Genomic DNA, 24,427 nt, shown 5'->3' with positions numbered 1-24,427 from the left:
AGAGATTCGAATGATATGGGCAACGAACAAAGATTCAACACCTTATCTTTAATCATTAACAAAATAGACCAGAAGAAAGGGAGTACGAAGAATCGAAATCAAAAGAGAAGAACTGAAATAAAAAAATAAAAAATCAAAACACTTACTGACTTACAACAAGGTTTCGCTGAATTTGTCGCCAAGTAAAGGAAGACACTGGTTTCCACAAAAGGAAGAAATAGAAAGATGTGGTTAGAAGAAAAGGGTTTGGACTTTGGATATTAGAAGAAGAAGAAAAAAAGAATGCATAAGTGCACAAATTACAATACTTACCGGTGGAGGCAGGGAATGTCGCCGAAACCGGGGGGGTGGAGATGGAGAATGAGAGGTCGGAAATGAAGGGCACAGATTTTAGAAACCTTGATGGACGAGGACCGAGAGGGAAGTGATGAAGTCTCAACTCTCAAGTTGCCGCGCAAGCCTCGCAACTCCGGGCAGTCGCCACGCCGCGCTTCTTTTCTCTGGAGATTGAGAATGAGATATTGAGATGTCGCAACTCGGAAATAAAGGGGTTGAAGGATCGAGGACCGAGAGAGAACTCAGGGGAAGCCTCGAAGGAAGTCTCAAGGTCGCGCCGCAAGTCCCGCGCAAGTTGCCGCGCAAGTCGCGCAGCGCTGCCGCCTTCTTCTCTTCGTTTTTTTTGTTCTTTCGATTTTGGAATGTGAAGGAATTCGATTTGATAAGTTACTTTTTAGGTTTTGTTTTTTATTTATTTTAAGTTTTAACTTTTATTTACGATTCCATGCTTCTCGGAGCATGGAACTAAAAATACACCCCCAATGAGATATTTCCAATTAGAATATCTTATTAAAACATAAAAAAATTAAAAACAAAAGTAAACCAAAAAAGGGTCTAAGGCGACCGCCCGTAAGAAAAAGGCGTCCCAAGGCGCTTAAGGCGACGCCTTGGAACCAAGGCGCTCGCCTTTCTGTTACACACTAAAGCGTCCAACCGCCTAGACCCTCTAAAACCGCCTTGACGCCATGGCGCCGCCTTGATAACTATGTGAAAAACCCCATAAGAGCAAAATGATCCCAAAGCTCCCTAGCCCCCCTGCTCTTATTTGTCAGGTCATATGTATTAAGCTCCCACCTTTTAATCTATAACTTACAAAACTAAGCGACTCATGAAAATGTTACTTGTTCAAAATGGAAATTATTGGACGCATATCATATCACTTATCATTTGTACTTCGTTCACAATTTGTCAGAGCTAATTGGATTTTCATTGTCACTGCCCAGTTAGTTGGATTTTCTTGTCAGTGCTATAAATTTGATAAATTTTCCTATACTGGCATTGCCATTAATAGGCGTGAGCAGGTTGGTTGGTTAGAACTGTACAATCTTCCTATGCTCTGTTTCCATTCCATGCCAAATCTTTTTCTTTTCCCTGGCCCTCTAACATCTACAGCATGATGCTGTGATGCTAATGACCATTGAGAGTTGATACCTGTGACCAATAACTACTTAATCAGTCAAAAATAAAAAATAAAAAAAATTAAAGAGGAAATGGAAAAGTTACCTGCACTCACACAAACAATACTTTTAATCATTTTAATACATTCTCAATAATTCAGGTGAACAAATAAAATCATTTATCCTAATAAAATCTAGTTTAAAAAGTAGAAACTATTTTAATGACTACGTGTCTGCCTATAAAAAATTATTTTAATCTCTAATTCCAAGGTTGATTTCAGCCTCCTATTTTTCCTCATTTGTTGTCCTCCTTAGAGCTGGACTAGTTCAAAATGAAGAAACTATTTTAATTCCAAGGATTGGTTAATGGTTACCTAAGAACATCTTTCTTTTTCTTGCGTTCCATTACTGTACTAAGCGACTTATGTTCAGCTCTAAGGAGTTTTTATTGTTCTAGTTCTTTTCAAGTATATATAGCATCTCAACATTGATAGTAGTTTTGTTCCAGTCCTTCTCTCCAAGCTTATATAGCATTCTTACATTGATTACCAGGCTACAATTGGTATCGATTTTCTATCAAAGACAATGTACCTTGAAGATAGAACAGTTCGGCTGCAGCTTTGGTAAGCTTCAGTACTTTATGACTTATCAAATCTCTCCATTCAAAATTAATGCTAAAGCTATATTATGAACGGAGTTGGAGTGCATGGGGAGATTTTCAACAATCAAATTGGTATTTAGAGGGTGGTGTCACTATGACAGAGGTGTTATAGGGGTGTTAAGTTGATTCTTGTTTGAGATAAAAAATGAATTAAATTCTGTGTATGTAAGTTTGACACAAAAGAGAACCTTCACTAGAAAAAGAAAGTGTTTCCAATATATGATGCCTGCATTTCTCATGTACAAGTCTGGTTTGGGCTGAGCTTCCATTCTCAATCCCACCATGATAGGCTAATTCTAGAAAAAGGTAATGCCTTTCTTTTGGAGATTTAAAAGCAAGCATCAATACGTGGTTACTAGAAACTGTATATTCATTATATAGGATAGCACATGTGATCTACATTTAATTTTTATTTTTTTTGGAACTTTGCCATGACACGTGCATGACTTGAATCTGTAGGATAGAAATAGATAAGAAACTTTTGTATGTATGCATGTAATGTAAATGATATACATATTACAAGAATGAACCATAAAATCTATCTGGAAGTAAGAAGACCAGTAAGATTTATCTTGGTGTTGGAAGTTACATATTTTCGCTAGCATTACTAATGCAAATAAGTCCCCCTGAAGGGCTTATTTTATTGGAAATAAGCCTTGGATTGGGTTATATGGGCCTTTGATCTCATGAGTTTTCTTTGTAATGGGCCACTTTAATGGGGGAAACTAAGTGAATTTGCCAGCACGGCTTCCCAATCTTTGGCAATGTGTGGAGATTTTAATGCTATTCTAGGCCCTTCAGAAAAAACAGGGGGAAGAGCCCCTTGTGGCCAGTCTATGTCAGAGTTTGGTGACTTTGTGAATGTGGCGGCTCTCATTGATGGTAGCTATAACGGAAGTGCATTCACTTGGACCAATGGTCAGCTCGGCCCTGGTATGCTAAAAGCTAGATTGGATCGTGTGTTTTTTAATAATCAATGGGCTTCCCAGTTTCAAATTGTAAGGTGCATCACCTTAACCGCACTTGTTCAGATCATGCCCCAGTATGGTTTGAAGTTAATACACCGGTACCTAGAAGACCAACCTCATTTAAGTTCCAACAAATGTGGTTAAGCCATCCAGATTTCTAGGATGGTCTACAGTATTTACAGGATCCCCCCTCCAAGTTCTCTTTTTGAAGTTAAAACATTTTTGAGCCAGGCTTAAATGTTGGAACTGGGAGGTCTTTGTAGATATCCATCAAAAGGTCAAAGATGATGAAGATGCAGTTTGCCGGGTTGAAGCTGCTCATGACATGAACCTTAGTAAATCATCAAATAATTTTCTGATGGAGGCTAGGGCTAAGCTACATAACACTATTCTTTAGGAGGAGATTTTTTGAGATTTTTTGGAAGGAAAATCCTCATGTTAAATGACTGCAGGACGGGGAAAGAAACACTAAATTCTTTCATGCCATGGTTAATGTCAAAAGAAAATGTTGAGAATGGGCCCTTGTGCCGTGGGGGTACAAGGGTAGTTTTGGTAAGAAACTAACGCTAACTAGGAAACTAACATAAAATGGTGGAAACAAACTAAGAAAACCAAGATAGGGACAATCCCCCTATTCATGGTAAATTAACGAAACTACCCTTGTACCCCCACAACACAAGGGCCCATTCTCAACAGAAAAAATAAAAAATAAAGATGGTGTTTGGATTATTGGGAAAGGAGTGAACAATGAGGCAATTAATTATTTTTTTTGAATTTTTCTCATCTGATCACAGTTTGTATGATGCTGGTTTGCTTGAAAACATTCCCTCAGTGGTCACTGAAGAAGACAATGCCTGCCTTGTTTCAGTTCCTTCTATGGAGGAAGTGAAAAGTGTGGTGTTTTCCCTTTCAAAAGACAGTGCTCTAGGTTCGGATGGGTTCATTGGGTATTTTTTTAAAACTTGCTAGGATGCGGTGGGGATGAACATTTGGGCGGCTGTGATTGATTTTTTTCAAAGGGGCTTCCTGCCTAGAGGCTACACATCTTCCCATCTGATTCTTATCCCGAAAAAGGAGAATCCAGAGAGTATGTCTGACTTCAGACGGATTAGTCTATGCAACTTTGCTTACAAAATTATGGTTAAGATCATGTCTTCTCGTTTGGCTATAATTCTTCCTTATCTTATCTTTGAGGAACAAGGAGCTTTTGTGCAGGGGAGACACATTCATTATAACATCGCTTTTGTTCAGTAGCTGGTGCATGGCACAAATAGAAAGACGAGAAGAGGGAATGTGGTGCTGAAATTAGATATGGCAAAGGCTTATGATCAGCTAGAGTGGAAATTCTTATTTGATGTCCTTTCCAGGTTTGGTTTAAACAGGACTTGGATCAACTTGGTGAAAAAACAATTGACAACTGCTGTGTCTCGATTGTGATGGATTCGGGTCCAACGGGTTACTTCAAATCTTCAAGGGGGCTTCATTAAGGTGATCCTCTTTCTCCAAGTCTTTTCATTTTGGCAGAGGAAGTTCTAAGTAGGGGGTTGAAGGTGCTCTTTGTTGAAGGACATGCATCATATTTCCACCTACCAGGAGGGTGTCCAAGTATTTCTCAGAGTCTTTTTGCAGTTGACACAATAATTTTCACAAAGGGGCTAAAATCCTCTTTGAAACAACAAGTTATGGGATTCATTAGCAGGTATGAAACGTTTTTTTGGGCAGCTGGTTAATAAGAATAAAAGTTGCTTTGTGGTTGGTAATAAAATGACTGAAACCCCGTGTAAAGATGATTGGTGACATTACAGGGTTTCTGAAGAAATGTCTCCCAATTACATACTTGGGTTCTCCTCTGTATACAGGTAACTGCTCTCTTCAGGAGGGAGATTGACCTTGCTGAAACATGTGCTTGCTTCTATGCCTTCTTATATATTGTCTAGCCTGGATGTCCCTCAAACTGTGATGAATAGATTTAATACTATTTGCTCCAATTTTTTATGGGGAAATTCAGATTTTTGTAAGATTCACCACTGGGTGAGTTGGTGGAAAATCTGTAGACCATTACAGGAAGGTGGTTTGGGCATAAGGGAATTAGAAGATCTTAACATGGCTGTGAGAATAAAAGGTTTATGTCGTGCTATTTCTGAAAACTCATTATGGAGTAACTTCTTTAAGGCAAAATTCTTTAAGGGGGAGCATATCATTTTTTCTTATGGGGTCTAAATCTTGGAAAAAATCGATGGATTTGAAGGAGATCATTCTAACCAAGTCTAAGTGGCTGATCGGCTATGGTGGAATGCTTTTTTGGCTTGGAATTGGACCTCTTATAGACTTTGTGGATGTGGGGGCTGTGAAGAGTCGTTATCGTTTCACGGTTCCCGACCGGGTGCGGTTCCTAGTTCCTCTCACAAGAGGGGTGGGACCCACCCGCAGCTCCCGACCGACAGCTGCCTGGTGGGGTCCACCCTCCTCTTGTGAGAGGAACTAGGAACTGCACCAGTTAGGGAACCGTATACCTAAAAAAATTCGGCTGTGAATGTGGATATTAATTCCTTTGTTAGTAATATGATCCAGGAGGATGGGTCTTGGGATTACAATTCTTTAAACCTCATTGACAGTGATACTATTTAGGATCTCATTATAAATTGCAACATCCCATTTCTTGCAGGAAAGATAGTTTGGCGTGGACCTCTGCAAGTGATGGTAGTTTTGCATTTAAATCTGCTTGGCGGGAAGTTTGGGCCGCATACCCAATTATTTCATACTCCAAGTGGTTTTGGAATCAATCTGTGGCTACTGAGATAGACTTCTTCTCTTGGCAGATTTTTAATGGGTGTATTCCTACTGGTGATGTGCTAATGCAAATAGGCATTCCTTCGGCTTCTAAAGGCATATGTTGTAGGGATCCTTGGCGTGACTCCTCTAAGCACTCTCTTTTATTTGGAGGAACTGCTTCTAGAGTGTGGGGGTATTTTAGTAGACTGTTGAGTGTTGATATCATCCCAACTCAGGATTTAAGAAGCCGGATTTTATTTTGGCATTCAAAAGCGGCCTTCAATGGTGTATATGAGTATATTATTGGTATTATTCCTTCTTTTATCGTGTGGGAACTTTGGAAAGAGAGGAATAACCGTAAGCATGAGGATGGAATTAGAACTGCATCTACTATCAGTAATAGGATTTTGCTTTGGATTAGGGAAGTTCCCTACCCCCAAAATTTCAAGAAATCGTCATCATTGCAAGATGATATGGTTTTGCAGGCTTTCTAGTTGTCTCCCCCTATTATCAAACAAAGGGTTCCTTTGCCCATTTATTGGTGTCCTCCTTTCAACAGGGTTAAATTAAATGTGGATGGCCTGGTATTAGTTGAGGTGGAGGTATCATAAGAGACTCTGATGGAAAATTAATTGTGGCTTTTTCTTATTTTATGGTGTTTGTTTCAATGTGGTAGCCGAAATGAGGGCCCTATTGGATGGCCTTCAATTATGTGCCGAGTTGGGGTATACAGGTTGCCATGTTAGTTCGGATTCAGTCATTACGTTGAGCTTTGTGAAGCAGTGTAAATGCAACCTGTGGAGTTGTTGGTTCTGGTTTCAGGAGATATTTTCCCTTTTAGAAGCTCTGGGTGTCAACCTTTTTTGCTCTTATAGGGAAAGAAATTGGGCTGCTGATTTGGTTTTGGCAAATTTGGCTTATGTGTCTTCAACTAATAGCATTATCCAAGTTGAGCAAGACTTGCCTTCTCAGATGAGCCTAATCTTGATGGAAGATAAAGCAGGTCTGCATGTATTTAAAATGTAACTTTATTAGGTTGACACGACTTTGCAAGTCAAGGATGCTTTAGAGGAGGATGGCTCATGGAAACAGTCCGTTCTGGACCTGATTGACTCGGATGTGGTCAGGCTTAGCATCATATGTAGCAATTTTGCCTTAGGTGAAAGGGATAATGTGCTGATTTGGACTCCTTCTAGTGACGGTCAGTTCTCTACCAAATCAGTCAGGAATGAAGTGCGGAGTAGAATACCTGAGGTTTCCTACTCTAAATGGGTCTGGAACCAATCTCTGCCTACGAAGATTCCCTTTTTTACTTGGTAGCTCCTTAATGGAAAAATTCCCACTGATGATTCCTTGATGGCTGTTGGGATCCCCCTGGTGTCCAAATGTAACTGTTGCAGAAATCCCAGGAGAGATACAATAGATCATTGCCTGATAGCTGGAGGCACTGCGAAGAAGGTTTGGGTTTTCTTCTCATAAGTCTTTGATATCGGTGTAATCCCTTCACAAGATGCCAGGAGTCGGATCCTACTGTGGCAAGGGGTGGCGAGTGGTAAAAGTCTCTGTGCCTACATTACAGGACTGCTTCCCTTTCTGGTAGTGTGGGAGCTCTGACAAGAAAGGAACAGCAGAAGGCATGGAGAAAAAAGGCGGGCTGCTGGTTTTGTTATTGAGAGCATTAAAGCTTGGGTGAAGGACATTCTGTACCCTTCCAAGTTTAGGAGCTCGGGCTCTAACAGAGAAGGGTTAATTCTTCAATGCTTGGGCCTTTCGGATCCTCCTATCAGGTTGAAACGCCCTCTCCCCCCGCTTATTGGTGTCCCCCCTTTGCCACGGTTAAACTCAATGTGGACGGTGCATATAAGGGCAATCCTGGCATAGGAGGGGGTGGAGGGGTTATCAGCATGGTTCAAGAACTTGCGAGATCTCGCCGAGTTTCTCGGTTTTTCAAAAACTCGAGTCGAGATGCCATACGCATTATAAAAATACACTTTCTCGGCGAGATCTCAGTATCGTCTCAACCCAGCCAAATGAGACCAATTTTGAAGTTTTTTCCTGATTTTTTATGTTATAAAAATGCAATTTCTCGCCGAGATCTCGGTATCGGGTCTGGATATGGGTTTTGACCATTTTTTCTCCCCATTTCACCCATCTAACCCATTTTATAAACTAAGCTACATGGACAGAACTCGAAAATCTCACTGAGTTCTGTCCATAGCTCTAAAGAAAGGGAAAACAGCCCATTTTGCTCCATTTTCTTCCTATTTCCTTCAAATCTTGGGTGGATTGCATGGTTTCAAGTGAGATTCAAGTGCTAAATTGAAGATTCAACTCCAACAATCCAAGAATCATCACCTATTTCAAGAATTTTCAGAGGTATTTTCTAGTTTTCCCCAAATCTATTTTTTTCAACAAAATTTGTGTAATCCTTGATAGAGTAGGTTGTTGTAGTACGACTCGTCGCCTACCAACCTTTGGTCCAAAGTGAAACTCATATTTGGACTTGTTTTTTGGGAAATCTGGGCATGCCATTGTGTTTAAATGGCCTAAAATAGGTTGAATACCAAGTTACAGACCCAAAATATGTGTAAAACCCATCGAGTTGGGGGTCCGAGTCAAAAAAAAAAAAAATGCGTAATCCTCGCACGGCAAGATCTCGACTGCCTCTCGTTTCCGGCCGGCCGAGATGCCATCGAGACCCGAGTTTTAGAACCTTGGTTATCAGAGATAAGGAGGGTAGTGTTGTGGCTGCCTTCTCCAGCTACTATGGTGATTGCACTAATTCGGTGGCTGAGTTGAGAGCTTTAAGAGATGGCTTGAAGCTGTGCCAAGATTTGGGTCTCTCAGATTTTGTGGTCAATTCAGATTCGCCTACCATTGTAAGTATGAGTAATCAAGAGAGGTGTACTCTTTGGAGGGGTTGGTACTGGTTCCATGAGACGATGGTTCTGTTGCGTTCTACTCGACCTCTCTTATCCTTTGCTTATAGGGAAAGCAACAGGGCAGCTGATTGGCTTGCCAACTTAGCTTGTGATACCAGGGCTTTTATTGTTTTCCACTATGGCAACCAGCCACCGGGTGACCTGCAACGTATTCTGCAGGAAGATAGTGCTGGTTTGCCTGTACTTAGAAATTAGAGTCTTTCCTTTCCTTTTTGTATGGGTTTGGGCCTAGTGGTTGTTGAGAGACATGTTTTTCGGGTTGGGGTAAGGCGGGATGTCCCCCCTTGTATTCTTTTTCTAATTGATTGGATTTTAATAAAATTTTTGTTTTTGGTTTGGCGGGTTTTATTTCTTTTTGAGTGAGAGTGATCTGTATCCTCTTTGGGTAGGGGTAAGGCTGGCTTTGTCCCCCCCACCCTTGTATTTCCCTTTGGTGATCTTTTTTAATAAATCTCTAGGGGCTGCCTCGGGTCCCCGATAATATTTGGGTTAAAAAAAAAAGGGCCTAAAATAATGGTAGAAAGTGGGAAAACGTGATTTACTTCATTAGTTTAGTTAGAGTCATGTTTTGAGTCACTTTCTTTCATTTAGTTTTCCAGTCAGTTTATGTTACCTAATTAGTTAAGGATTGGGTTAGGCCTTTCCTTTTTAGTGTTTAAGTCTGTTTTTGAGTCTTTTATATAAGTTTGTAAGGGGCTACAGCCTTGTACATGAATTTGATTATTGAGATTGAGAAAAAAAAAACGTAGCTTTGTGCTTTGCTCTATGAGAGAGTATGGTGAGAGACCAAAATATGGTGAGAGGTCGTGGGTGAGAGACCCGAGTAGACTACACTATCTTCTTCATCCCTTCTTCGATTTCTTGTTTTTTTATTTTATTGTTCTGAAATTTCCTGCAAATTTGAGATTTGATCGAAGTATTTACTGTTGTTGGACCTGAAGTTTGTGATCCTCTTGTGGACTGGTTATCACTTGTGACTGCTTTGCATTATTTGGTATTAGAGACATGGAGGGACAGCAGATGGAATCAAAGGTTGTTGAATTCTACTTCCCATTGAAGGATGATCGTGCAAGTCTGATTTGACATCTCTACTTTTTCAAGTAAGGGAGAATTGATGCAAATAAGTCACCTAAAGGGCTTATTTTATTGGTAATAAGCCTTGGATTGGATTATGTATGTGATGGGCCTTTGATCCTATGGGTTTTCTTTGTAATGAGCCACTTTAATGAGCCTAAAAATATGGTTAGAAAGTAGGAAAACGTGATTTACTTTATTAGTTTAGTTAGAGTCAGTTTTGAGTCAATTTCTTTCATTATTTTAGTTTCCTAGTCAGTTTATTTTACCTTATTAGTTAAAGAATTGGGTTGGGCCTTTCTTTTTAAGTGTTTGAGTCTTCTATATAAGTTTGTAAGGGGCTACAACCTTGTACCTGAATTTGATTAATGAAATTGAGAGAAGACAAAAAAAACATAGCTTTGTGCTTTGCTCTGTGAGAGAGTATGGTGAGCATGGTACTAAATCTCGCTTTGTTTCGTGTTTCTGTCCTGACCGAATTTCGAGATACCGAAATTTCATCAAATATGGTATTTTTTTGGGTGTAAAATGCCAAAATGACCGAGATTTCCAAATTTTCAAAACAAGATTTTACCGAAATTACCGAGATTTCCAAACGAGATGACCGAAATTTCCAAATATTCGAATATTGCACGTGACACTTTGTGACTTTTTCAATATCTCGCGATATATCGTGAGTTCATTTATATTTCGCCGATATCTCACAAGATATCGCGAAATATGGTATTTTTCCATTTCGATTGGTATCGTATCTCGACAGCTCGAGATATACGAAATTTGGCGAAATATCGCCGAAATTTCGCGAGATTTTGAACTATGATGGTGAGATGCCATTGGTGAGAAACCAAAATTTGGTGAGAGGCTGTGGGTGAGAGACCCGAGTCAGAGAGAGACTACCCTATCTTCTTCTTCCCTTAGATTTTTTTTTTGGGTTAAATTTTATTGTTCTGAAAATTTTCTGCAAATTTGAGAACTGATTGAAGTATTTGCTGTTGCTGGACCTGAAGTTTGCGATCCTCTTGTGGACTGGTTATCACTTGTGACTGGTCTACATTAATTGCACAAATTATGTTCTTTCTAAAATCTGTCACATATGTTTTATTTGGTCGCAGGGATACAGCTGGACAGGAAAGATTCAGGAGCCTCATTCCAAGCTACATCAGGGATTCCTCTGTTGCAGTCATTGTATATGATGTTGCAAGTACATAAATCTCCCTGATTTTCTTGTACTTGGAAATTCCCTGTTTTATTTATTCATTGACTCCTGCATGTTGAATTATTTTTCTTATCAACAATTAATAGCTACTTCAGTATGATAGGTAGAAGCAAGGCTGCTAACGGACATTTTAAAAGTCATTGGTTTGATGCTTCAGTTGAAATTAAGGCTGAAGCTATTCATTGTCCATTGACGTGATCTTTTATATACACATACTTTACATGAGTTTGTTTGCTGACTGTTTTGGCAACTTCTTATGGCATAGGTCGGCAATCTTTTCTAAACACTGCAAAGTGGATTGAAGAGGTTCGCACTGAGCGGGGTAGTGATGTTATTATTGTTCTTGTTGGCAACAAAACAGATCTTGTTGACAAAAGGTAAGACTGACCTATTTTTTATATTCTTATTTTGAACTTTTTTGGATGTATCATCTCGAAACTTGTTTTAAGTGTCTATTAATTGGCTATACAGAGGAATGCATTCTTCTCCATAGTAAATGGTGCAAATAATTTGCTCTATAGTTTACATGTCTAAAAGTTTATTCAGAATATGCGTTGCATTTGGATGAACTTGATAAGGAAGAAAGACTACAATTTTGGGATCTCAACCTTGTTGATATTCAGATCAGTGTTCTAAGAGAAAAGATAGATTTCTTTTTTTCTAGGTGGTGGATGTTATTCAACTGTTATGACGTGGTCTTGTGTTCATAAAAGATTTCTGTATTGTCTGTTCGAGTGATGAAAAAGGAAAATATGTAGAAACTAATATGAATAAGCAAATGCAAAACGGACTTATCAAAAAATGTGAATTTCGTATTTTTGTAATCAAACTTATGGAATTTTTTCTTACATATTGTGAGCTGTTTGGAATTTTAAACATGGCTTGTAGTAAACATAATCTCAGAAAACATAGTTTGAAATCTCGGTCGAAACCACTGAGATTTCTTGAAATATTTCAGTTTCAACATAGGTTAAAAGAAACTAGGTGCGACTCTGTAGGAATGTAGTGCTTCAACCAAAATTCAACATTTCGGCTGAAATTTTGGTTTCGACTTGGTTTTGGTACACAACAGTACATATAAAAGCACTGTTTCAATTTAAATTCGTTTTTAACTGATTTTAGATTTGGTTTCGAGTGGTTTCATGTTTTAAATGGAAAAACTTACAAAAAAATCCCAGATTTGGTATTTTTTGCCAAATCACCTACATTTCTTGGTGGAACAAAGTGTTGGGATCTACTCTCAAGCTAATTTTGATAGAAATTTTGCGGTATCACGAAATATTTAGGTTTCGAGCCTCTAGCCGAAACCAGGTTCGGAACCGAAATCTTGAACCTTGGTTGTGCACTTGTACTTGAATACTTATAAGACTTGTATACTTGTACTTGTAACACTTTGACATTCTGTAATATTGAATGATTTTTCTTCATTCCTAATGCATATTTTAGTTATTTTCATTGAATTTTGTGTGTTCTAATACTAAATTGCGTGTAGAATAGGCTATATTTGAGAAAGTGTATAGAAACGTATGGCGTACACTACCAACCTAGGGTATGAAACCATACTACCATTTTGGATATGTTTTTTTACAATCTAAAGGTTCCAATATGTTTAGAAATGCTTAATTTGGGTAATGGCCAGAGGGAAATGGCAAAGCCGAAACATTGTAGAGTTTCGGTCAAAACCCGAAATATTCTGGTTTCTACTAGGGTCAAAAACAAGGTCGAAACTGAAATCTGGAACCTTGACAGAAAATACTAGTTCAATGTATCAATGCTTGTCTGACAGCTTTTATGATGCTTTCACATCAAGGACCAATAATTTTGTAGGGTATAGTGGTGTTCTAATGGGCAACTGGAACTTCAAGTCAAACATCTAGTCAAAGCAAAAAAGGGTTTCTCTCCATCTGATTGCAAGCAAAGAGAAGTGGAGTGCAGTGAAATGAAGTAAAGTAAATTCAAAATAGATAATGGAAATTTCAGCGATCATAATTGTGTAACTAACTTAACATCTCGCCAATTATGTATGTTAGTTTGTCTTTTGAAATAGGATCTTTATTTTCAAATTTGAATTCAAGGAATTTGGTTGAGAAGTAATGTAAAATTTAATACTAGATTTATGAACTTAAGGGGAGGAGTTTTTGTCCAGGAGCGTGGACTACGCCAGCACCCTTGGGTCTATCTCTCTCCTCTCCCAATTGTGGCAGAAATGTCATTTCATGTGGGGAAAAGAGAGATGAACACAGGGGACCAGACAAAAAACATTTTCCCTGGAAAGGCAAAAATTTTCTTCACTATGAGTGAAGAGAATCCCACCATTGGGATGCCATAATGACCTTTGCTCCCTTGTATACGAATGTCCGAAGCAAGGTTTAAAAGAACGAAATCTGGATCTAGATCGGTCCCTGCTTGTACCCGAATTTTATTTAGGGTTCCCATTGGCAACCATGGGATTGCCCTAGGGTCACCATGGGAGACCATGGGCTGACCCAGATTCCAATATTTGTGAACCCAGCTTGATACATGATCCCGTGAATTGTAGTTTTGCCTGCAGTGTGGTATCAAAGCCACATTTCTCACCTATGGATATCATATAATTAATGTTGGATGTAATTATTGTGTATGAGATGCAATCGTTTTGCTTTATATATTCATGATAGAATTTGGTTATGAATGATTGCACATGGGTTGTTAATGTGGTTGTAACAACTTTCCCATGTGGCACATGGGGGGTTACAAGGTAGTTATTCATGTAACAACCTTGCCATGTGCACATGGGTGGTTATGATTGTTGTAACAACTTTGCCCATATAAGATAATGAAAATTAATTAAATTTTTATTTCATCATGGGGTTTAAAAACCAATATTCCAGAATTTAAAAAAAATATATATATTTGTACCTTGCTGTCCCTGCGCACACCCTGCTGCCTCTGCGCGCGCACGATGTGCAGCTGTAGCTGGGCCGTGGCCTGCACCTCACGCGCGTGGGGTGCAGGGCTGCAGCCTGCACACGGCCAACGACCAGTGTGCGCACAGTCTGCCCTGTGCAAGCTGTGCGTGCCCTGGCTTGCTGCCTGTGGTGCGCGGGTGTGTGCGTGCTGCCCAATGATTTTGGCAGTGAATTTTTCCCTCCAAAAAAAAAAAAAAAAACAAAATTTAATTTTTGTTATTTTTGTTTTGTGGTTGGAGGAAGAAGATGGGTGTAGAGATTCTTATCTTCACTCAGTTGGAATTAAATTAAATTCTAATTGTGGGCTTGGGTACAAGTTGTCACATGAGATGTGATAGATTAATTTTGGAATGATCCATGTGATTGTGGGCCCATACGTAAACTATTTACCTTCAAGCGGGGAGACAAGTGTTATTGAATGAATATTTTAATTCTTTTATGGGTATATATGAGGAGCTCTATGTCGCAAAGTTTATGGCAGGATTGAACTCGGATCATGAGTCAGTTAAGAGTCAGCTACTTGCAAGTTGAAAAAGTGCCCTCATTTAATGAATCTTTTGCGCGCCTTAAGTGTATTACTACTACTTCAAGGGGAGATACCACTCTCTCTCCTAAAGAAAGCTTTGCTTTTATTGCTGGCCGTGGCCGAGGATCTAGCCTCTCTGGAAGGGGGCATGGCTCATGGGGTAGTCGTGGACGTGGCGGCTGAGGTACAAGTAGGTAGTAGAGTGATTGACCTTTCAGAATGCTTACATTTTGTGGTAAGCCAAATCACACTATTGAAATATGTTGAGCTAAACATGGTCGACTAGAATGGATTCCCCCTTTAGCTAATTCTGTTGTGCCTAAAGGTAGTACTACAAAGGTGTCTTATGGCGACACTAATACTGCATCCTCATCTGGAGCTTCCTCATCAGGGTTTGTGTCTCAAGATGACTATAACCACTTATTAAATCTTATACAGAACCTTTAGACATCTATTGATGCCTCTTCATCCATTGCCACTCTGGCCCACACAGGTACATCGACCTTCTTTGTATCCACCTCTTCCACTTCTTGGATCACTGATTTTGGTGCCTCTACTCATATGACGGGTAAGTTCGAGTTGTATTCTTATTTCACAAAAGTTTCTAACTCTTCTCCTATTATACTTGTTGATGGATCCTCTACCAATGTGGCTGGTCATGGTACAATTTTCCCTACTTAGTCGATAACCTTGTCCTCTGTTCTTCATGTTCCCCAGTTACTGTTATGTTTGTTATTTCTTAGTCAATTGACTAAATATCTTAATTACTCTGTATCCTTTTTTTTCCCCCTTCCCATTGTGTTTTTCAGACCTTCAGATAAGGAGGGCAATTGGTGGCGGGCTTGAGTAGGCCGGGCTCTACTATCTACATGGCATTGGTCCTTCTATTGCTGTTGCTGCTACTACTATTGTTGGTGTTTTCCCTCTTCAATGGCATTTTCAGTTAGGACATTTATCTCTATTCAAGCTTCTACACATTGTTCCTAGCTGCAAGCCTATGTCTCATCTGGAGTATGAAGCTTGTGAACTTGAGAAACATCATAGGTCTTCCTTTCTTACTCGTAGTGGTTCAATAAGTCAGTTGTTTAGATCATTCGAACATCTGGGGTCTATGTTGTGTTAAAAATCAATTAGGCTTGTCATACTTTGTTACCTTTGTGGACAATCACTCTCGGTTAACTTGGGTGTACTTGTTAAAGGATCGTTCCGAGTTTTTGTTTATTTTTAAAGATTTTTATAATAAAATTAAGACCCAATTTGATGTTTCCATTAAGGTTTTTTGTTTTGATAATGCACTGGAGTATACTCAACATGAAATTTTTAGCTTTTTGTTCTGACTATTGTTTGATTCACCAAACTAGTTGTTCATATACTCCTCAACAAAATGGGGTTGTTGAACGGAAAATTAGACACCTTTTGGATATTGCACAATCTCTTATGTTTAATATGAATGCCCCTAAACATTTTTTGTGTGATGCCATTCTCATTATATGTTATTTGATTAATCAGATGTCGTCTTCTATTCTAGAACTAGTCACCCTTTCCTATTGTGTTCCCTTAAGCACCCTTGTTTTCTTTGCTGCCTTGAGGTTTTGGTTGTGTGTGCTTTGCTCATATTTTACACTCTTGAATCGATCAACTGTCTCCTAGAGCGGTAAAGTGTTTGTTTCTTGGTTATTCTAGAACACAGAAAGGGTATAAATGTATGATCCGGTTACCCATCAGCAGTTTGTCAGCGCCGATGTTACTTTCTTTGAAAATATTCCTTATTTTGTTTCTCCTGTGCCTAATTCTCATATTGAGACTGATGGAAATTGTGCACCGGCTCTGCCGGTTCTTGTGCCTTTTGATAATGTTCTGTTGCAAGCATATTAGCAACGTAAGAAAACAGTGCCTCCTGCTGATCCAAACCCACCACTCAATCTACTTCTTCATCTGAAGCTCCGCCTGACTTACTAATGGCTCTTCGTAAAAGTATTTGTTCTTGCACTCAGAAATCCATGATTGCTTGTCCTATTGAAAATGGAAAATTTCACGGACACCCCTTGCATTTTGGTCGAATGGCACAGACACCCCAAAAACTTTGAAGATATCATGGACCACCTCTTATGTTATGACATTATTACTATTAAGTTCACTCCGTTAGGTGTGTACAATTAAGTGATGGTTAACTCTCTCTAAATGGCAAAACTACCCTTACTTAACCTTGTGAGTTCCTCATTCTTTTCTTTGGTAAGGCCCAAACCGATTCATCTTCTTCTTCCATTTATTGTTTCTCCATTTTCCCATCTTCCATTACCATAATCGTGACTGAACCCCTTCTTCTCTTTTGATTCTCTTTCACTGAACCTGAATCGCAATTTTTCTCCACCTGTCGATTCACTTTTCGTCCCCATCTCTACATTCCCTGCAACTACCAGTACACCGTCCCTAGTTGAGACCTCTAGTTCCCTTCATCCGAAACCCCAATTCCATTTTCTACTTTATCTAAAATGAGCCGCCATCATCTACGTACTGTTGCATCTAAACCCTCTTTCACTGATCGAAATCTCTAAATCCTGACCCCATCTTTGATTTCACCAATAACCTAACCCATCTCCTCCGTCCCTGATTCCACTCTATCTCTACCATAGCTGAACCCCATCTATCTCACCAAATATTTCCTACAACTATAATAAAAAATAAAAAATAAAAAAAAACCGAATCTCCTAACCCTATTTCCCCTCCATCATCTCTGATTTCCTCTCCCATTTTTCTTTGTTTTACTTGAATTCAGCCTTGTTTTTACTGGGTTCGGTTTAGGGTTCCACCCTTTCAGTTCCTAATTAAAAACTGCTTCTAGTTCGTATTTCAAATCAAAAACTTCATTTGTGAGTCTTGCTTCTAGTTACCTAATTGCAATTGAAAAGACATTCTATGTTCTTATGGTTCTGTAATTTCTTAGTGCCTTATTTTTTAAACTCTTTTAAGTTTCTATGGACCATGATACTAAATGCAGCAGAAAGAGGAAGGCAAGGAGCGGATGGAATAGATATGATTCTATAGTAGAGAAACTCACTAGGTGGAGAGAGTTCAATAAGGAGCTCGATTCTTTTGGCGATGGAGTAAGGGCGGGCCGTAGAGCCCCTACCAAAGGCTCTAAGAAAGGGTGTATGAGTCTATGAGAGGGAAAGGAGGACTAGATAATTCCCACTGCAATTACAGCGCGTGAGACAGAGGACTTGGGGAAAGTGGGTGGCCAAGATTCGTGAACCTCATTGAGGCAGCCGGCTTTGGCTAGGTACCTTCTCCACTGCACTTGAAGCTGCTAAAGCTTACGACGGGGCAGCTAGGGCCATGTATGGTTCCGGTGCAAGCCTAAACCTTCCTAAATCCTCTGCATCTAAAGATTCCTCAACGAAATGGTGTTCGGCGACCCCTACTACTTCATCTGAATCCACCACAACATCGGATGTCTGCGGAGTGACATCCAATCATTCTGAGGTCTTTGGAGCTGAGGAAGCAACAATAGTGAAGCATCCCTAAGGTTGAACCGAAACACGAAGAAGAGGATAGAGAACACCAAGGGTTTTCTTAGTAAAAAAGGAAAAGGAGTTGAAGAGCTCAAACTGATAAACACAAAACCCAATCTCTACTGACGATATAGAGTTTGAAGGAATTAGTGAAAAGTCGCAAAACAAGGGAAGGAAGAGAATCTGAAAGGATAATACTCGTATTTGGCTGGACAAAAGATCAATTCCATAAGCATAGATGAGTTACAGGTCCCCTCTCTTTGAGTTGTAGTTATCCAACGGGGAGGAAGACGTTTTGAAAGGCATTTATGTATATAAGTAATGGGGTTAAAATGGACATTTCAACTTTTAAGCTAATGGTGCTTAACGTCAAGGGGAAGGTTGATATATTGAAAGTTTTTGGGGTATCCATGAAATTTTCCCTATTGAAAATTATGTTTTCATATCTCACTTCCCTCCATCCTTACATAATTTTGCCTTGTCCATATCTACTAACTCAGTTCTTCAGACTTATCACGAGGCTTTAACCCATCCTTGTTGGAAAGTGACTATGGAAATAGAAATTGGTGCTTTAGTCTGTCGACAGACATGGACTATGGTGAATTTACCTCCTGGTAAGGATCTTGTACAGTGTCGCTAGGTGTACACAATCAGTAATCCAGATGGTTCAATTGAACGGCTTAAGGCCCGTTTGGTTGCGAAAGGGTATACTCAGACGTATGGTGTGGATTACCTTTTGACCTTTTCCCCCGTCGCCTGTATTAACTCTGTCCGAGTTCTTATATCATTAGCTGTCAATCTTGATTGGCCTCTCTATCAATTGGATATCAGTAATTTCTTTTTACTGTGTACATTATGATCCTCCCCAGACCCCGCAGTGGCGGGAGCCTCGTGAACTGGATATGCCTTTTTTTATGGAGATCTGTATCAGGAGGTGTATATGGAGTAGCATCTATGTTGCTTCGGGGGAAAATTCACATGAACTATGTAAGTTCCACAAGGTGATTTATGTTTTGAAACAATCATTTAGAGCCTGGTTTGAGTAATTCAGTTCCATATTTACTAAAGTGTGGCTTTTTGCAATGCTATTCGATCACTCAGCTTTTGTTTGTTGCCAAGGTTCCAAGGTGGTTGTTTTAGTGCTTTATGTGGATGACATTATTGTATTTGGTAATGATGCGTCAGGTATTGCAGAAGTAAAAGCATTTCTCCATCAACACTTTTAGATGAAAGGCTTGGGTTCTTTTAGCTATTTCCTCGTTATTGGAGTACTACTAAGAAGCAAGAAAGGGACCAGTCTATCACAATGAAAGTATATGTTGGATCTTTTATCTGAGAGTAGTATGCTTGCATGTAATGCAGTTGATACACCTATGGATCCATATCAGAAGTTTGGCACAGATGATGGTGAAGTGTTTGATGACACCCGCCAGTATAAGAGACTATTTGGGAAGCTTGTTTATTTAACTATCACTAGACTTGATATTTCCTATGTTGTGGGTTTGATTAGCTAGTTTATGCAGGTGCTGAAAATGGTTCATTGGGAGGCAGCTTGTTGTATCCTCCGGTACCTAAAGGGGCCCCCTAGAAAGGGGTTCATTTATCGTCCACATCAGAATGTTGATTTGATAGGGTTTTCTAATGCTTATTGGGTTGGTGCTGATGGTGATAGGAGGTCTACCACAGGTTATTGCACGTTTATTGGTGGAAATCTTGTCCCGTGGCATAACAAGAAGCAAACAACCATGGCTAGATCCATTGCTGAGGCTGAGTATAGAGCTATGGATCATACTGCAATTGAGTCGATGTGGTTAAAGTCTCTTCTTCAAGAGCTGGGTCTTCCAATTACTCAACCTATGAAGATGTTTAGGGATAATCCATAGTTGTCAAGGCGTTATCTAGGCGTCGCTTAGGCGCCACCTTAGTGTTCAAGTGGGAATTTGAGGGCTAAGCTATGGTACGCTTAATGAGAGTCATGAAAGGTGTCCGCCTTGATCAACTAGGTGTCGCCAAGGCGGTTAAAGCGACGCCTTGGTGCGCCATGTGGTCAAGTCGGCCGCCTCTCTTGAGTATGGTTTATTTTTTTTTCATGCATTATTCCTTTGTTCTGTTTCTTTACTTTTTATTTGTTGGTGTAAAAGTATTTCATGTAATGCTGCTATATGGGGTCATACAAAACTGAAATCCCTAAAAAGCTAAAAGTTAAAAACCTAAAACTTCTCAAAAAGTAAAAACCCTCGACCAATTTTTTCTCTCTGCGAAATCTGTGCAAACGAAGGTGGCAAGCTTCTTCCTAGTTCTTCTTTTCCGGCACTATTCCGGAAACTAGACTTAGACGAAGGCGGCAAAGCTTCTTCCATCTCCGGCAAGGTAAGCTTCTTCCAACTCCATAGTCGTCTTTTTCTTCTACTCTGTTTTTTTTTTTGTATCGCCTGCTGCTGCTTCTCTTTTTCTTTTTTGGTTGGAATGCTTGGATAGCTGCTTTGCTTCTTCTGCTTCTTCTTTTCGGTTTTTTTTTTTTTTTTTTTTTGGCTTGAATGCTTGGTTAACTTCTCTTCTTCTTCTCTGTAGTTTGTAATGCATGTTGCTGCTTCTCTTTTTCTTTTTTGCTTGGATAGCTGCTCTGCTTCTTCTTCTCTTTAACACACTAACCTGCTGCTGCTTCTCTGTTTTTGTTTTTGCTTGAATGCTTGGTTAACTGCTCTTCTTCTTTTTTGTAGTTTGTAACGCATGTTGCTGCTGTTGCTGCTTCTCTGTTTTTTTTCCTTTGCATAACTGCTGCTGCTTCTTCTCTGTTTTTTTTATTTTTTTTTGCTTTGTTGAACTGCTGCTGCTATTTACATTGCCAACAACCCGGTGTTTCACGAAAGGGCTAAACATATTGAGGTTGACTGTCACTTTTTGCGGGATGTTATGAAGAAGAAACTGATTGTATCTGCGTTTGTTTCATCTAGTGATCAGTTGGCTGATCTGTTTACTAAGTCCCTTTTTGGCCATGTGTTCCGTAAGTGTTGTCCCAAGCTGGGCATGGGTGATGTATATGCTCCAGCTTGAGGGGGAGTGTTTAAGTGTGGTCCTATAGGAATCGTGGATTTCTATTGGACCCACTAATATGGTGGTATAGAGCTGGCGGTATTAGATAGCAAGTTGTACTCTCGATAGGAGGTCTATCTCTATTGTGAGTGAGCTGTAGTAGTTAGACTTGGTCAGACCTTTTTAGTCTTTAGTTGTCTTTTTGTTAGTTTCCTACTCTGGCTATATTTCCTTGTATTGTACTCTGTTTTTATTGTTATAAATACACCCACTGGCCAGCGATAGAATTTACTCCGAGTCTGTCACTGGCTCAGTCTTCTACCTCTCAACTCTCTTCCTTCTTCTCTCTCTCTCTCTCTCTCTCTCCCTCTGCGTGCTCTTTATTCTTGCTGTTCTGGTTGGCTGGATATTGGGTTCTCTCAAGTTACAGGAGCAATGGCTCTTACAAGCTATTTAAATAAAACATGGTTCATTTTCCTACGAGGAAAAGAAATAAAACCCAAAGAGGACTCCATCGTGAGGGAGTCCTTTTACAACTTAAATTTTAATTGGAATCTAGTTACAAGAATTAAAAGCAATTAACTATCCATCGACTTGGAAAACTAAGCAGGCCCACTAATGGGCTTTTAAAGGCCAATGTTGGGCTGGACGTTTAAAAGAGTCCCAGGCTGCTTATAGAACCACGACTTGTTTGGCTTCTTCTTTCTTCGGGAGCAAGTTAAAAACTCCCCTGTATCACCCTCTCTCTCTCTTTCAAACACACCCGCCGTGGCCTCGCCCCCTTTTGTTTCTCTCTCTCCCCTCCCCCTCCCGCTGCGACACTCCCTTTTCACTACCCTGTCCCTGCCCCTCCCCCTTCCACGCCCTTGTTCCTCTCCCTACCCCTCCCCTTCCCACTCCGACTCCCCTCCCTCATCCTCCGGTGGCCCGTCTCTTTATTAAATTCACATGATGGTAACATGTGTGCATCATGCTAGTGGGATTTTTATGACAGTGGATTGGTCAGATCACTCGGATCAGCCCAGCAGACCCAATCCTGTAGACCCTGTTCTGATTCTGGCTGCCCTGGCTGATCCGATTCTAATTTTTAAATTGCTGGTCCGAAGTCCCATTGCCACTGTTTACCAGAGTCCCATCCAAGCATCGGAAACCATAAGTGAAGAGATTCCCCTTCACTCTCTTCACTTTGGGTGAAGGAAAACTTGGTCCTTCTGGGATTGAATCTTTTTTTTTTTATTATTTATTTTTTATTTCATTTCAGTTTGTAATGATTGGACGAAAGGGTCTTCGGTGTTAGGAGGTTCCAAAAGTACAAAGTATACTAAAAAAAAATTGAATTAAATAAGGCCCTGTCATGGTTTTAGCATGTGATGCCTCGTTTCGAAGTTATTCTGCTTCACTTGCATCATCTTTGCCTCTGGCTCAGTTGTAATGCCTTCCATTGTGTGTGATATTATCTGATGAGCAGAAAGCTGTTGCAGTATATACCAGTCTGATGAGATGGTACCACTGAGGGTGACATGTGGTTTTATGAAGGGACGTAAGCATATACTAGTTCTTACCTATATTGATTGAAGTGCTTTTGGTGTTTCTCATTATTACCCATCTTTTGTGCGGTTTCCTTTTCCTTCTCTAATTGTGATTAATTCTGTGAGTGGACTTAACCTGTTGATGAGCTCTAGTTTCTGTTTCCAGCACCTTGTATCCATTTTTCAATGCTGATATCAGTAATTTCTCTGATGTGGTAAGACTTAAGAGTACATGTTAACTCCTCTGTGTGATGAACTAATCAAGTCTTTTTTTTTTTTTTTGGTAAACGAACTAATCAAGTCTTGAATGCTTAAAGATGTTCTGTTTTCTTTTTGTTACACCTCTGATATTTTGTGCATGATCAACAGGCAAGTTTCAATCGAGGAAGGAGAAAACAATGCTCGTGACTTAAATGTCATGTTTATTGAGACCAGTGCCAAAGCCGGGTTCAACATTAAGGTAGGTTGGTCAGATTAAATTTTATTCTTCACTTAATGTAGTATCACTGGGCGATGGTTCAACAGGGCACTTGCCAGTCCAAACAACTGGTTCACGGGTTCAGTTAACTACATTGAATGGCGTGTTGCCAATTTAATTTGAGTGACAAGGTGTTGCAAGGTTGAACTATGCATCTTGGTTACCAGATGATCAGCTGAACCAGTTTTCCAGGCCAGTTCTTGAAATACTGGTTATGATGCCCTTCAACCTTTTTCTTCCTTTTCTCTCTTATTTGTGCATGTGTCCTGCCCATTAGTTGTCAACATATTTTTTGTTTTAACTGGTCTGTTGAATCCAATCGTGAGGAGAAATTATCTCGAGTAACTGAGGACATGCCCTTATATTCCTTTTAGTTGGTTATTAGCTTTTCAGCAATTGTCTTGATGAATCTTTCTTCAGGCACTTTTCCGAAAGATAGCAGCTGCATTGCCAGGAATGGAAACACTTTCTTCGACAAAGCAAGAAGACATGGTTGATGTTAATCTGAAATCTACCACAAGCAGTGCATCACAGTCACAACCACCATCTGGGGGTTGTTCTTGTTGATGCGTAGACAGGGTAGTAACTCACAATTCTCTGTGCTTTAGAGTTTCTGCTCTGCTCTTGTCTGTAAAGTTTTTGTTTTGAAAGTATTTGATCTTAGTACAGTTGGTCAGCCACCATGATGAGCCTGTCTTTTGCAAAGAATTATTTTGAAGCAGCTGGGAATTGCCCTAGTAGTCGAGGAAACTTGTGGTCGAATTGGATTTAATGTTTCATTTTTAGTGAGATCTATTATATTCCTTCAATAGATACAGATTCCTGAGCAGTTTGTGATGGAAATTGACTTTGGCACATTTCAATGCCATTGGAACGAGTTTAATGTTTGTGTATTTTTATTTGGGCCCTGAAATGTTAAAATTTACGCAGTTTCTGCAATGTTGTGAACACTATTACACTTTAATCACCTCAGAAACAAATTCAATTGTGAAATCTGCTATTGCTTAAACTATCTAGCAATTTGATAGTTTGTGCTTCTCAGTAGAACCGGAACCCAGGATCATAGGGTGCTAACTTGCATGGTTGCCTACATTTGGGAAATCTATATCTCGTCCTGAATCTGATTTTAATGATTCAGCTTGATTGTCTGTTTGGAACCATATAAGATATGGTTCAGCAGTTGACTATAGTGCATTGGTTTTAGATCATTTATATCTGTTCACTCTTCAAGCATTAAAATTAAGGCAACTTCAACAGTTTAAGAATTGGGTAGGGCTTTGGTTTTAGATTATTTATATCTGTTCACCCTTTAAA

The 24,427-nt window shown here is 39.6% G+C and overlaps 1 protein-coding gene across 1 annotated transcript in view; it reads left to right on the top strand.

Moving 5' to 3' along the window:
- Positions 1–23,964, top strand: part of LOC122643975 (ras-related protein RABH1b) — a 29,122-nt gene extending 5,158 nt beyond the window's left edge. Inside the window, exons 2-6 of the mRNA XM_043837565.1 lie at positions 2,007–2,077; positions 10,984–11,072; positions 11,353–11,464; positions 23,005–23,095; positions 23,534–23,964. Of these exons, the coding sequence (XP_043693500.1) occupies positions 2,007–2,077; positions 10,984–11,072; positions 11,353–11,464; positions 23,005–23,095; positions 23,534–23,680 (510 nt within the window). The 3' untranslated portion in view covers positions 23,681–23,964. The remainder of the gene's footprint in view (positions 1–2,006; positions 2,078–10,983; positions 11,073–11,352; positions 11,465–23,004; positions 23,096–23,533) is intronic.
- The last annotated feature ends 463 nt before the right edge of the window (positions 23,965–24,427 follow it).

Source organism: Telopea speciosissima, chromosome 1, assembly GCF_018873765.1.
Source record: "Telopea speciosissima isolate NSW1024214 ecotype Mountain lineage chromosome 1, Tspe_v1, whole genome shotgun sequence".
Classification (NCBI taxonomy): domain Eukaryota; kingdom Viridiplantae; phylum Streptophyta; class Magnoliopsida; order Proteales; family Proteaceae; genus Telopea; species Telopea speciosissima.
The sequence above is the reverse complement of the archived record's forward strand: the minus strand, read 5'-3'. Positions and strand labels throughout refer to the sequence as shown.